Source organism: Triturus cristatus, chromosome 7 (genome assembly GCF_964204655.1).
Source record: "Triturus cristatus chromosome 7, aTriCri1.1, whole genome shotgun sequence".
In the NCBI taxonomy this organism is placed as follows: Eukaryota; Metazoa; Chordata; class Amphibia; order Caudata; family Salamandridae; genus Triturus; species Triturus cristatus.
In genome coordinates, this window is record NC_140590.1 from 1,204,231,939 (window position 1) to 1,204,247,290 (window position 15,352).

The 15,352-nt window shown below is 45.2% G+C and overlaps 1 protein-coding gene across 1 annotated transcript in view; it reads right to left on the minus strand.

Annotated features, from left to right (window-relative positions):
* LOC146811602 (extracellular calcium-sensing receptor-like) overlaps positions 1 to 15,352 on the minus strand; it is a 724,241-nt gene that overhangs the window by 315,718 nt on the left and 393,171 nt on the right. Inside the window, exon 3 of the mRNA XM_085615081.1 lies at positions 3,383 to 4,219. Within this exon, the coding sequence (XP_085471207.1) occupies positions 3,383 to 4,219 (837 nt within the window). The remainder of the gene's footprint in view (positions 1 to 3,382; positions 4,220 to 15,352) is intronic.

The window sequence follows — 15,352 nt, forward strand, 5'->3', positions numbered from 1 at the left end:
TTCCTTGGTTACATATGTTAATTTCTTTGTGTTAGTTCCCTTATCTCCTAAGATTTTAAGCACTAATAAATAGGTTAAATACAGCTTTAAGACTCTTTATTTAAGCATGATATGATATTTTCTGGCACATTAACATAATCTGTGTTTATTGTATACCACTAGTATATATGCAGCAATTCATATATGAATAGATTATAATGTTGTTTGTGTATATTGTTGATAAAATAAACATTTAGCCATGTGCCTTCGACTGTATTCATTCACAAATAGTGTTACAGACTAGGTCCCCACAAGGATGGTAGCACGTGTTCAAGTCCCCACAAGGATGGTGCTGTGCGCACGATTAAATAACAATATATTTGCAAATTTGAAGCAGGATCCTGTATTATGAATTTTTTCTTAACATTTTAATGTTATTAGTGTGTTGTAAAAACATTGGGAAAGGATAGTCCCCACAAGGCAGGTATTGGAATTCCACTGCTTGCCTGATTCCCACCAATTAGGGGTATACATTTTCTCAGTCAAGTGATCAATTTGTATATGCGTAAATTAGGTATATATTGCTATATGTGTGTTTAAATATTTGGCTACAGATCATGTCGGTTGTAATGGTTGATTAAAGTATTCATATTATGATTTGTGTACTTGTTAGTGATTTGTGTGTACACATTAGTGCTTATTGAAACCCAACCTGAGTGGGTGTGGCTAAAAGGCGTAATTTTAGGCTTTGCGTTTTCTCACCTTGAAACGTCACGGTGTCAGGTGATATACAGAGCTGTTTACACTAGGAAATGTAGCCTTAAAGGGCAACAGTGGCCAAACCAGTAACCCTGTCACATTGTGATGTGTAAAAGCGGATTTCCATATTTAAGGCTGCGTCAGAGAGGACTGTACAGTAGGTACACCCAAGGCACCTGATTTCCGCTTTCAGTCACCTTTCACAAGTTGTGTCAGACCAGGACATGTTTAGCCAGCTTGTGTGACAATTAAATTGTGCGCTGCTAATGCACCAACATAATCATTCAGGCGCCCTTTTCGCTTTTTGTTTACCCATTTTGTAAAACATTTACAAATCATAAACAATAGTTTTGATAATCCCTGGGTGGCCACCACTGTTGTGGTGGTCTAGTAACAGTTGTGATCACTTAGCTGCAGAGCAGTACCATTATGGTGCCCGGGAACAGGAGAAATGTGAGATAATCGAATGCTCTGCTGTCTTTCTTTGATGAAATATAGCACTGCATTTCATGCCGAAAATATTGTGGCAGGTTGCCACCAGCAAAAATCTGCACCCTCTGCAGACATAATTTAAAAAAAAAAAAATATGTGCCAAAAACACAAAATCGATGGTAATGTTCTGAATACCTACTTGTAATATTAATTCTTTATAAAAAGGCCTTCTAACCATCATAGTTTTGTGGGATACGATTCAGGAAACCTGCTGGTGAAGGCCTAGATTCCTTTAATTTGGATACAAGGTGTTGTATGGGTTGGACAGGAACGATGCCAGATCGATATCCTGCAGTTTTGGGTTGTATGGAATGCAGCCTTATCAGGGGCCAACCTGTGGAATCTAACTTAAGATAACAATGGTGGCATCCATTTTGTATAATTTGACATTGTGATAATTCAATGATGATGGGCATTATATACAAATATAATAATTGCTTGACATCATGTGAAAGTCTCATATAAGAGAACTTTCCTTTTAGTAAGCTGCCTGTAACGCAACCCATTGCAAGGCTTGCACAAAGAGTACATTTCCATGTTATTACATTTCTGCCTGCTTGCATTACATTAGCAACAGGCCCCGTAGGCCTCAAAAGTGTATTCAGCCAAATCAGCAAATGTAGACCATTGTGATTGTATTTGGGTGTAAATGTAATAGTTAACTGTCTGGCTTTAGATATAGGGGACTTTTCATGTGCACATAGGGTGATTTACAACATATTCTTGTGTAACAATGGGGCATATCAACAAGGGCTTTATCTCTGCTTTTTTGGCTTTAAAAGCCAAACAAGCAGAGATAAAACTAGCGCCCTATCAACAACAGGGTGCTAACACGCAAATTTGCATGTAAGCACCCTTTTACTCTACGCTTCCCCTTGCATCTCTAATGAGATGCAAAGGGGGCGTTCCAGAGTAAAATAATAGGAGAAATGTCGCTAAGCGACATTTCTCCTATTATCAAGAATGTCGCTAACCCTGTTAGAGACAAAAAAAGCAGTGCTAACCGCGGTTAACGCTGCTTTTTTACGTCTGCTAATTTTCAGACTTAGCCATGATATCCTATGGAAGGAGGATATCATGGCTAAGTTTGCCTGTCCCTATCAACAAGGTAACGTGTGATTATCGCTGGGTTTCCAGCGATAATCTCACGTTAGCCTGTTAGCGTGTAGATTTTTATCGCTATTGAGATAAGCGTTGCTAATAGCACGCTATCTCAGCGATATAAATTCACGCTAGCCGGCGATAATTATCCTCACGCTAAGAGCGCTGAGCGATAATTATCGCCGGTTGTTGTTGATATGCCCCAATGTACTGTAAGTTTCCGAGTACAAAATGTTTCTTCACCACCTACCAGGACATGAGGACCTAGACATGACCTGTTACACAGAAAATTATAAAGAAATATTGTGGTCTGTGTCTATAAAGGCTTGTGTTTTACTTCTGCTAATCAAGCACTCAGCACCCATCTGAGGCTTCTGTGCACATTAAATACATTCTCTTTATTTTACTCAGGTTGTTGTGATGGAGTTATGATTTTGGTTTATACGGATCTTTTCAGTTTCCAAAAACCCAGTGAGGTTCCTAAGCATCTGCCACATATCCCTGTCCTTCAAAGAAGAATACGGTAGAAGTTTTTGATCATCTCTCATTATGATATGCAATTGCTGTATGTAAAAGGCAATAAAAATAGATTTAAAAAAAGAATGAGATTATGGAACTGTTGTTTCTCCCAAAAGGAACGAGGCTGCTCTTGCTCCTGCGAGCCCCTTATGCCCACAGCACAAAGGAGGGACTTTGGCAGCTAGCTAGCCACAGAATGATTCTTTGTAACTTTACATCTGTTCAACAAACGGACCATTCTGATTGGCGGACCAGACCTCAATATTTCACTCTGGCTACCTATTAAAGTGACAGCCAGCTTTGGAAGATTTTTTTTAGCGCTTTCATCACATAATTGCACATAAAAGTTATTGTGGCACTTTGTGAGTTAATATTAACTTAGTGCAATTACTAATAGGGAACTGTTTTTTGTACATAATATTGTACATTACTTTGTGTTATTCATCCAGTTGGTTGGGGGCAAATTAACAAGTGCTGAAACATAAAACATGCAGAACATCCAAACTGAGGTAAATACTTAAGGGATTCTCACCTGCCAAGGTTGAAAATCAGGATACTCTGCACATGTCTTATTGGCAAAAGGCCCCCTTGTAGGTAAACAAGATTTCAAATCATGCAGGGCCTGTGCTAAGGCATAGATGGCATTATAAGCCTTGTGGGGAAATCTTGCGTTATTCACATCATAAACCGACACATCAAGAGTTTCTAGATTTTCTGTTTGGGTACAAGTCCTCTTTCCCTCTGTCTTATTTCCAGTGACTGTTGCATTCATATCATCCTGCCATTGACAGTTAAAAGCGTGTTCCCAAAACTGTTTCATGTAAATGTCATTGGGAAACTTAGATGGATGGATGCTGTAGAGGAACTCCTTAAACATTGGAATTTCTCCATTGTACAATCCATATCCCACTGTACCATGTAGAGTTGGCCAGAAGTCTTTCAAAGTAAACACCGCAGAAGGAAGCCAAAATGTGCTTCCAAACCAGACTTTACCAACAATATTCTGTGCAGAGATTTCTCTTAGAAATGGGGCCATGTGAGGAGCAAAGGTGAGGCACAGTATGACTCTTGCCGTTGACTGTCGTATGACATTGACTGCTTGAGATACTGACTTCTGTGTTGCCACTGTGGATAGTATTTGAACAAATTCAATACAGATGCCATTCTTCGGAGCATGTAGCATTATAACTTGAACAGTCGCAATTGCAATTTCAGTGTCCGAGGCCAGAATTCCTATCCAGGTCCAACCAAAGTACAGACAGAGCTCAAAGAAAGCAGGGGTCACGTCATTTGCATTTGAAATAGTCCGGAGAAAAGATGGAAACTGCACTTTGTCACTCAGCACAGCCAGTGCAGCGCCATAGCTTACCTGGTTCGGAGAGAAAAACATTTGAATTTTTCTAAATATTTATTACATTTCAGATTTGTGAGTTAATGCTATATATTGTCAATTATTGTGTTTAGCTACCTCTTCCAGCAGTTAATGTGTAATCAAAATCTTACAAAGGTTTGAGACATGAACTTAATTTCAGGGTCTGAAATATTGAAACCAATTGTAGCTTGGCTGATACCCAGGTGTATCAAACCATGGGCTAGTGTCAAACTTGCACAACGGCAGTAACTGATACCCACACTGCACAAGCAATGGAAACGGGTCTGTATTCTGATACACAACAAAGCTTAACCTGGAAATGAACCTCGAAGTGCCAACGGTCACATTAACTAAGCATCCTGATGCCGGATACCATGCTTACATACCAGTCTGAAATCCCACTGCATATATCACCATGCCAGGCCAGCTATAAGGTGGTAGACCTCTCATTTAGTAAATCTGTGTTTCCAACCCAAGATAGTGGTTGAATTTATCACTTTTCCTGCCAAGTCTGTTGGGCACGATTTGTCCAAGGGCTATCAAATTTCCAAGGGTGGTTGTTTTTTCTATCTGTCAGGTTGGGTTGTATTGGCCACACGTCTTGTTATGTGGAACTATTGAGTCATTGCCAGAGGCTGTACTGGCATCTTGACTGTGGTGACTCTCATACCCTTCTTATGCATGTGCTGACAACCCAAAAGCATGGCCAACTGGGGAGGCTCATGGATGATATCCCACTATAGATTACCTTGGCCTTTTTAATCTTACTCATATATCTGCGTCCTTCCATCAGTGCTGCTCTTCTTCTCAGAGCCCATCCCTGAGAGAAAGTACGTCTATTTACCACTTAGCAACTAGTTACCTTTATCATTGGAATTCAACAATAGCCAATCGAATGGCAGCATATCAAGGGCACTTTAACTTGCAACTTCTGATTCATACATCCCACTCCAGATTGCAATGTGGATGTTACTTCTCTAGCCAAATATGCTGCAGAGGGTCAATATTTTCAAGATCAAGAAAAACTCACTCAATCCGAATTCTCTGATTTTCTTTGCAATAAGAACAAAGCAGATGCTAAATTCACTCAAATTTGAGAGAATGGCCTTGGGTGCCAAAGATAAAGCATCTTGTCATCTGCCCTTTTCCTAGAAACATACCATTGTACTTTTAAGATTCTTGATCTTAAACAAATGAATGTTGTTTGTTCTACTCACCTGTGATTGTGAGGATTTTATAGTTCTCCCACAGGGCAGAACAACACCCCAAAAAACTTTCTGCATAGAGAATACAACACACTTGCCACTGCTGTGTCTTAAATGTCTTTGTTGGTGAACACATTATCATTTCCACTCATCCTATGAAATAGTTGAACCCTTTTTTTGTTGAGCATTTTCTGTGGCAACGTGATATCATAGCATACACCTGTAGTACATCCAGCTAATTATGCATGTCATACACAAATCACACCCTTGTAAGTAAGACGGGGAGGTGCAAGTAGATGAACTCAGCTGAGAGTGAGACGTGTTGTGGGGTGCTGTCGTCACACGCCACGCCAAAGCAGGAGTGAGGAGCTGCTGAGCACCATGTGCAAAAGACTGGCATTTTGTACCTCTGTCATCCGGCTCCTGCCATGTCTCCTGATGTAGCGCTTAAAAGTTTGAAAATTGTAGGGGTGCGTTATATTTACTGTTAGTTGGCACCCGCGTATAACCAAATGTGTACTCAGGTATTTTGTGTGCAATGTATTACGAATTGTATAACCTATATCGATTTTAATAGAAGTGTTAGCTATGTACAAGCATCTTATGTATATATTGAAGCAATGCATAGAGCTTAGTCCTTTTGAACAATGTGATGTTAAAACGTGTAGATTAGAATTCGTGTCTGTAGACTGTTTAGTTTGACCACACATGAAAGAAAGACGTAAATGTCAATACTGTGATTTAAACCTGCTTGTGTAACCGAAGTAGTGGCCAGAATTCGCATATATCGTTGAGGCGAAAGGCCTGGTATTTTCTTATGTTAGCCAAGGGCAATAGGCCAAAAAGGATTTATTCCAGTAGAGGTTTTAGGCTGTAGTAAATTGCAACTTAAAAGATGAGAAGAATGTCTGCCTTGCATGATCTCACCCCAGGTGCAAGGACAGTTGCTGGTTAGTAGAGAGCTCTTTGTTCACAAATTGACTTATGTAGTAAAAGCCAGACATGGGAGTGTATTGGAATGTGCCAATCGTAACTCCTAGTGCGGATGGCGTCTGGGACTCAAGGCCAAGCGATGGACGATGGAACTGGACAGCGCTCTGTGGAAAATTTCTGAAAGTCGACCCCGCAGAAGAGGAGGCGCAAAGGGCGTGTTCTGGGACTTGGGGTTCTGTATTAGGGACAGCGCCCCGAGGGTGGAGGCAGATCAGAGCAGCCCAGAGCAGAGGAAGGCTAGGCGAAGAGATAGAGGGGGCAACTTAGATCAAGCTCTCTAAGTGAAGACTTCCTATGAAGTTTCACTCTGACACCTTTTACTCGATGAGGGTCTCAAGGGATTGCTAAGTAGGGATGTCATCTAGTGCAGAGTAGGGACAGAGATGGTATGGTTCAGTGTCCCTAGTATCGACATTTGCTTGGTGGTTTTCTACCTCATGCTTTTAGAGATTGTGCTTTTAGTTATTTTTAGTCGTATGCGGATTCTTCGTAGAGTAGCATTTGTGTTAGTGCCTATGTACTTGTTGTGCCTCGTATTGAGGACTTTGTATCTTCAAATCTTTATGCTGATAATAAAAACCAGAGAGCCAAGAGATTAAGTCTCGAGTCCTTGATTATGGCAATTTGTGGACAGTAATTTTGATAATTGTGTTTTTCCCTCCACGCTATTGGGCAAGTAAAAAGTTCCATACGACCAGAGTGGGTTCTAGTAGATAATTGCGAGATATTCAAATGGGCCGGAGCAGTTGGTAGCAGAGGATGGTTTCTTTCTGATAGCGAGGGAAGATTAGATAAGGATAAGTGACCCTTGAGGCCCAAGAGACGATAAGTGATGCTGAATCATCAGATGGCGAGCAGCAGACGGCAGCAGATGAGCATCGACGGCGAGTAGCAGCGCGGCAGAAAGCAGCAGTTCCAGGAGTGAGTATGAACATAATGAGATGTTGTAGATTGCGGTGTTGATTTGTTGTGTGATGTCTTGCGGAGTTGTTGTGTATGTCGTGTGATTGTGAGATCAGGCTGTGAGCGCGCGCAGCCCGGGAATTGTGGTGTAGAAGACACCTGAGATAGATTTTGTTGACCACCCAAAGGAGATCGTGAGGTACCATCGATCACCTGGACCGAGATAGGGGGAGTGAACGTGTGTGTGTATGGCAACTTAACGCTGGTCGTGGGTTGTGGGGTGCAGATCGGAGTGTTAGTAACCTATCAGAGGCGATCTGTCTGGCCGGACGGGGGCAGACGGGCGCCAATCGAGGTCAACAAGGTCGAGAGACTGTGGACGAACAGTCAGAGGCTGTGGACGGACAGCCAGAGAAATAACTTAATCGGTTATTTCAGTGTATGAATGGGACGAGGGTGAGCGTGAAACGAGTTTGTAGAAGGGAACTGCTGCGAACGAAGGAAGGTGACGTCAGAGAGTGTCGCGCTGTGATAGGCCGGTTGGTGTGAGTCGCGCTGTTATTGGAGGATTTGAGAACAAGAAGTAAATAGGGCGCGAGATCGAATTTGCTCATCATGAAGTGCCTTAGGGCTCTGCGAGAGTTGTGTAGAGGCGATAAGCATGTGGTTGTTCGTGGGGGAGAAGAAGCCCCTCCCGAGGATACCCCGGCACATTACATGGCACAGAATGTGGGGTTACATACTATAGTTTGGATCGAGATTTGGCACAAGATGACACAAGGCGAGGGGGAACTAGCTTTCCCGAGGTATGGCTCATTTAGACTAGCAGTGCTGTACCAACTGAAGACGGTGATGGGGTCCTTAAGACCCTTGCCAAGACCAGCACAGTTCGAAGCATTACATGCATGGATTAGAGCAGCGCATGATAAGGAAAAGGGGAGAAGTCAGGAGAGGATGAGGAAGTCGATTAGGGCATTTCAGGATGCCAAGTGGGACGCAGCGGAGAAAAGATGGAGAGTGCAGACAATTGAGGAAGCAAAACTGTATCCCGTAATAATAGATTCGACGGGGATACGCCATGTGAAAGCACAGGAGAAGGCACAAGAGGAAGATAGTGATTCCGATGATGGGGTATTGCAAAGATTGCTAGACGAGAGACCACCTCCTTATAACCCAGATGAAGCGGATGATAGGTGGGGTGAGAGGGGAGAAACTAGGAGGGTAACAATCCAGCCTGAGACCCGAGTGGAAGGGTTGGTTTCGTTTGAAACCGCGAGTTCACACGGTCAGTCTGAGGCTAGTGGGAGGATTGAAAGAGAGATGAGGTTACCGGATGCCTTGAGGGTACCGGTCACCATTGGACCGATTGTGTCGATATACAGTCCGGAATCAGAGGAAAGAGAGAGGTCAGAACGAGTGGCAGAAAGAACGAGGAGAGAAAGCGGGGAAAGTGGGTTGGAAGGGGCAACGGCCCGACCTCCAAGCCCTGTACAATGGAGTACACCATTAGCAGCGGTGTCAGACACATCTAGGGGCAAAGAGGACGAGAGACCGGTGAGGCCGAGGACTCTGATGGAGTCGAGATCAGATTTAAGGTCATGGGTACCGCCAAAGAAGCAAATGAGCTGGAATATGGGTCAAGCGGGGACAACTCCGGTTGGCTTCCAGAGCCATTCTGCTCCCATAGAAACACCAGAAGAGAAGAGGGAGAAGGAGCCAGAATGTGAATATGATGAGGGACGTGGAGCAAGTTGTCAGGTGTTGAAAGGAGCCTTGAAGGCAGGGATGATAGACGTAGTAAGGCTTAAGGCAGAGGCAGATGAAATTATATATGGAAGTCTACCTCTTGAGAGGATAGTATCCTACAGTCCAGATGACCTGTTTTTCGTGGCGAAAGATGTGACGCGGAAAGCATGAATGGCACACGAGAAATTGAGGGGATTGGCGAAGGAATATGGTGTGGATCTGTCCAAGACTAGAGCGTTGCAAGGAAGTCATAGGATGCATTATACAGAGCGGGAGCTAGAGGAGAAGAGGGTCGTTGGACTGAGGTCACATACTAGAGAACTGGTCCTAGCCATGCGGCCATGGTTGACGCTCGATAAATGGGAAGAGAAATGGTCAAAGAAAAAGACCTCAAGGGGAGCGGAAGGAGGAACTCCGGCAGAGGGGTTGCTATTAGCGAAGACCTTTCCCCTTAGGGAGGTGGCGAATGGAGGATATGTGCATGTACCATGGAGCAGGGGGGATTTGGCATCATTTACGAATGATTTTCCCCGGCTCAGGGAGAAGCCTGCAGAGTGGTACAAGCAAGTCGAGTGTTTTGTTAAGATTTCGAAGGTGTTGTGGATAGACCTGAACACCTTGTTTGATATTGTGGTTCCAGGAGATTTGTGGAACGCATGTAAGATTGCTGTTGATTGGCCGGACTATGAGCCTGATAGGAACCTGATTACAAATGGTCCGTCGCCCGTGGTAATGAGGCTGTACGATAAAGTAATTACCTGGTTGAAATCGAAGGTTTCACCCCAAGACATTGATTGGGTGAAGATAGACAGGACAGTGCAGGAGCCAAAGGAGACAGTACATGAATTCTATGAGAGACTTTTGAAGGCTTTTAAGCAGTACAGTGGCCTAGATGAGCTGGAAACGAAGGATATGGGACAGTTTGTGTCTAAGTTCGTGCTGGGGTTGAAGCCCGAGGTCAGTCTTATGATACAGCAGCATTTGATCTGCTGGCAGAATAAGCCCGTAGATGAGATCTTGCGGTATGCCAGGTACTGCACGGATGAGATTGAGTCCAAGCACAAGAAGATGAAGGATAACCTATTGCTCATTCAGATGCAAGCTGCTCAGGGACCGCCGAATGGGGGTCCAGTGGTGCGGAGACAGGGAAACTATCAGACAGGGAATCAGAATATGCAGGGTCAGGGAAGGCCGAGGCCCGTTGACCCTAGGACAGGCATAGATGTAGCGATCTTGAAGAAGACGACTGCTTGTCACCAGTGTCACCAGGTGGGACATTGGAGGCGCGAGTGTCCCTTGAACCCCTATAATCAGCCGCAGATGGAGGGAGGAATGGGTCAGGTCCCTGGGGCAGAACAGGTACAGACGGTGACTGTACCGAGAATGATGCAAGGGGGGACCGGCGTCTCGCAGGTGCAGGTTCCCCAGCCACCCAGGATGCAGAACATACAGCAGGGAGCCCGGACTTATTTGCAGATGCCCATGTTCGAAGTGGGAGAGGAGAGGGATGCAGATTTGCTGGCGCAGTTAAGTTTAGGTCAGGATGATGATTGCATACTTAGGGCCATTCTAGAGGTAGATCAGAGAGGACCCTTTGTGGAAGCAGAACTCGATGGACACCCTACTACCTTTTTGGTAGATACGGGGGCTACCAGGTCAACTATAAGATCAGCAGTAGTTCCGGGGGTAGCCCTTTCTGGGGAAAGCATACAAGTGGTTGGAGTGGCGAACAAGAGGCTAGTGAGCCCCTTAACGGAACCGATTCCAGTCAGGATAGGAAACTTTAGGGATCGACATCAGTTCGTGGTGTGCGATTCTAGTCCTGTTTGTTTGTTGGGAAGAGACTTGTTGTGTAAGCTCAATTGCACCATCTACTGTACCCCGAAGGGAGTAGAGGTACAGACAAGAGATGATGATGCTACCTTTAAGGTTGCAAATCAGCGGGTGTGCGTGGAAATGTACCCGGCTTTGACAGTGGAGGAGCTTCCACAGGATTTGAGGGAGTCTGTATCGACCGATGTGTGGGATCTAAGCGGAGAGGAGATCGGTTTAGTCAGGGGAGTGGAACCAGTGAAAATACAGGTTAAGCCGAACGCGGAATTCCCGAGAACACCCCAGTATAAACTGTCGCCTGAAACAATTGCAGGGATTAAACCTGTGATTGAGTCTATGATTAGGCAGGGAATACTGGTGGAGATCATGGGTAGTCCATGTAATTCACCCATTATGGGACTGCAGAAACCAAGTGGGAAGTTCAGGATAGTGCAAGACCTGCGGAAAATAAACGACATAGTTGTTCCATGTTGTCCAGTGGTACCGAATCCATCTGTGATACTGTTCCAGATCCCATGCGAAGCTGGATGGTTCACAGTGATTGACTTGTGTCAGGCATTCTTTTCGATTCCCCTACATGAAGAGAGTAGGTTTCTTTTTGCATTTAGGCTAGAGAATCGTATATTAACGTGGTGTCGTATCCCACAGGGGTATACGGAGAGCCCGTCAATTTTTAATCAGCTCTTAAAGAAGAATCTTGAAAGCCTTGTGTTGCCGAAAAACTCTGTTTTGGTGCAATACATTGACGATCTGCTTGTCGCGTCAGAGACAGAAGACGCTTGCAGGGTCGATACCATTGCGTTGTTGAATTTTCTGGGAGAGAATGGTCACAAGGTGTCTCCCAACAAGCTGCAATACTGTTTACCTGAGGTCCAGTATTTGGGGCACAGGATTGAAAAGGGTAAAAGGAAAGTGTCTCCAGATCGCATTGATGCGATTCTGAGAATGCCAGTTCCCTCGACGCAGAGGGAAGTTAGAATGTTTTTGGGAATGGTGGGTTATTGCCGCCAATGGATCCCAAACTTTTCCTTTGAAGCGAAGCCTTTACAGCGGCTGACGCGAAAGGATGTAAGTGATCCGGTACCATGGGACGACGATTGTTTGAAATCATTTCTGAGGCTGAGAGAAGCCTTATGTAGCGCTCCTGCGTTGGGAATGCCGGATTACAACAAGGCATTTGCATTGTTCTGCTGCGAAAGAGAAGGTTGCGCATTAGCAGTGTTAACCCAGAATCATGGAGGTGTCCGTAGACCAGTTGCCTATTTCTCAGCTACTTTAGATCCAGTAGCTTCTGCGTTGCCCGGATGTCTCAGATCCATTGCGGCAACGGGTGTCAGCATCGAGAGATGTGAGAGCATTGTGATGGGTCATCCTCTTACTGTACATGTGCCACATTCTGTTGAACTGTTGATGACTAGGACTAAAACGCAGCACCTCACGAATAATAGGCTGACTCGTTATGAGCAAGTTATCCTTGCAGCCGATAATGTGACATTGAAGAGGTGTGCTGTTTTAAATCCTGCTACATTGTTACCTGTTCCAATTATAGATGAGAATGAAGATTGTGAGGACCATGATTGTCTCGACGTTACGGAACTATGCACCAAACCGAGACCTGACATTGTCGATGAACCACTCCCAGTGTCAGATGAGATTTTCTTTGTGGACGGTTCATGTTTAAGAGACAGTGTCGGTCGATTGAGAGCAGCGTTTGCTGTATGCACCATCACGGGTGTGGTTGAAGCCGCTTGTTTAGAAGGAGTACACTCCGCGCAGGTGGCTGAGCTCATTGCTCTGACTCGTGCCTGTTTGGCAGCGGAAAAGATCCGTGTAACTATTTACACGGACAGCCAGTATGGGTTTGGTGTGGTTCATGACTTCGGACAGCTATGGTCCCAGAGAGGGTTTATGACGTCTTCAGGTTCTCCTATAAGAAATGGTGAACATGTACGGAAACTGTTAAAAGCATTGCAAGGTCCTGATGAAATTGCTGTTGTTAAATGTGCTGCACACACAAAGGGAAATGATTTTGTTTCGTTGGGAAACAACTATGCTGATGAAGTAGCCCGATTTTGTGCAGAACAGGGATGCAACTTTACTGAGATCCACATTGAGGAAACTGGGGAGGAAGTGGTGTATGGTCAGATGTTAGCAATGGCAGACTCATGGGAGGAACTGAAACAGCTTCAGGAAGGGGTCTCGGATCAGGAACGTGACAGCTGGATACGAGCTGGATGTGAGAAGGGAGATGTGGATATATGGGTTTCGAATGATGGACGAGCGGTGTTTCCGGAAAGTTTGTTGAATCCCATGGCGAGGTTGATACATGGTGCTGTACATCTGGGTAGGGATGCCATGATGAGAGTGTTTCGTCAGACTTGGTACAACCCGAAGTTTCGTGCAGTGGCTGAAACTGTGTGCCAGAGGTGTGTCACTTGTCAACAGATGAATGTAGGGAAAAGAACCGCTGTGACGTTGAGCCACATAGGGAGGTCAGGGGGACCTTTCAATAGGATGCAGTTGGATTTTGTCGAAATGCCGAAGTGTAATGGGCTGAGGTACATATTAGTGATAGTATGTGTCTTTTCCAGGTGGGTGGAGGCGTACCCTACACGCAGATGTGACACACTCACAGTAGCGAAACTATTATTGAGAGAACTCATTCCAAGGTACGGGTTCCCGACGTCCTTTGAATCGGACAGAGGAACTCATTTCCATAGTGAAGTTATGAAGTTGCTTTGTGCTGCTTTGAATATAGATCAGAAATTACACTGTAGCTATAGACCGGAAGCTTCAGGGATAGTGGAGCAGGTGAATGGAACTCTGAAGGCTCGGATGGCGAAAGTGTGTTCGTCTACGTCTCTGAAATGGCCTGACGCATTACCTTTGGTCCTTATGAGCCTCCGAAGCGTGCCTGATAGAAGGACTGGGTTGTCACCCCATGAAATCCTCATGGGAAGAGCGATGCGTTTGCCTGCAATACCTGCTACTGCTCTGATAAATATCACTGATGATATGATCCTGGACTATTGTATAGGCCTTGCTGACGTGGTCCGTTCTGTGTCTCAGCAGGTGCAGACAGCAACGGTTCCAGCTGCGAGTGACCGGTGCCACGACTTGGACCCAGGCGATTGGGTCCTAGTCCGAAAGCACGTGAGGAAGAGTTGTTTGGATGCTAGGTGGCGCGGCCCTTTCCAAGTGATCCTTGTCACGAACACAGCTGTCAAGTGTGGAGGTTTACCGAACTGGGTGCATGCTTCCCATACCCGTAGAGTTCCAGCACCCTTGGAAGATACAGCCCCTCTCGAGAACAAAGATCCCGGTGAGCCGACCGAGCCTCCTGAGAGGGCCAGTCAAGCTGTAAGGGTTGCTGAAGCGGCTGATGGTGCACTGAATCGTATTGGGGAAGAGCGTGAAAGAAGTACTGACCCAGAAACCGGCGAAAGAGCAAGAGGTGCAGTGGGTAGTACAGAATCAAGTTCTGCCGAAGAAGAGGAGGTCAGTGCACAGGGTATCGAAGGGAAGACCGGAGGTGTTACCGAAGCAGAAAGGGTTTGGCCCGCAAGACGGAACCGGGTAAACCTGAGGTTGGCTCCGGACACAGACCTTGCACCAGTTTCGGAAGAGCCAGAAGAAGAATCAGGTGACGAGGAGAATCCTCAAGGTGGTGTGAGAAGGTCCAAGAGAACTAGAGTGCCAAGTCGGAAGTACGCTTCACCAGAGTGGGCATATCAAGTGACTGATGCCAGGGTTACCGAGCACGGGAAGATTGAGGTCGATGACATTGGTCAACAGTGTCCCGCTCCAGAGAGTGGAGGTGTTGCTGAAGGTTCCGGGATTGGAGATCGAAGGAATTTTGACGATTCATATTCCGAGTCCGCCATTCCTGAGTGTCATTCGAGGCATGATCTTGGACAATTTAGAGTTCCCGACGTTCACGACTGTGCCAGACCCACAAGAACTGATCATTCTTAAGCTCGAAATATTGCAGGGAGTCTTGGAGCTGTTGGGACCAGCGCTTATGTTAGATTGATTTGAGAAGGTTGCAAGCAGAAAAGAAGATAACCTAGGCCCGAGCGGAAGAAGAACAAAATTAGGGATTTCTCCGTTATAGAACGAAGAAAAGTTAGGGAGGGTTGCCTAAGTTCACGAAAGAGACATTAATGAGAAAGAGACTTACCCTTTCAGAGACTGTATTGGACATTGAGCATATTCCGAAGATGGCAGATCCTGCAAACCCACATCGTAGGGCTAAATTGATAATAAGCACATTGATAGGAGTTGTGATAGTCACCATATTTGCAGTAGTGATAAGTTCATACATGGTGGCTCACAGGCAAGAGGGGAAGGTTCAGGGAGCACCCACACCTAATACCCCAGGGCAGAGAGGTGTCAGTATCAGAGAACAGGAAATATCGAAGTTGAGGGATGATCGCAGACTCCACATGGA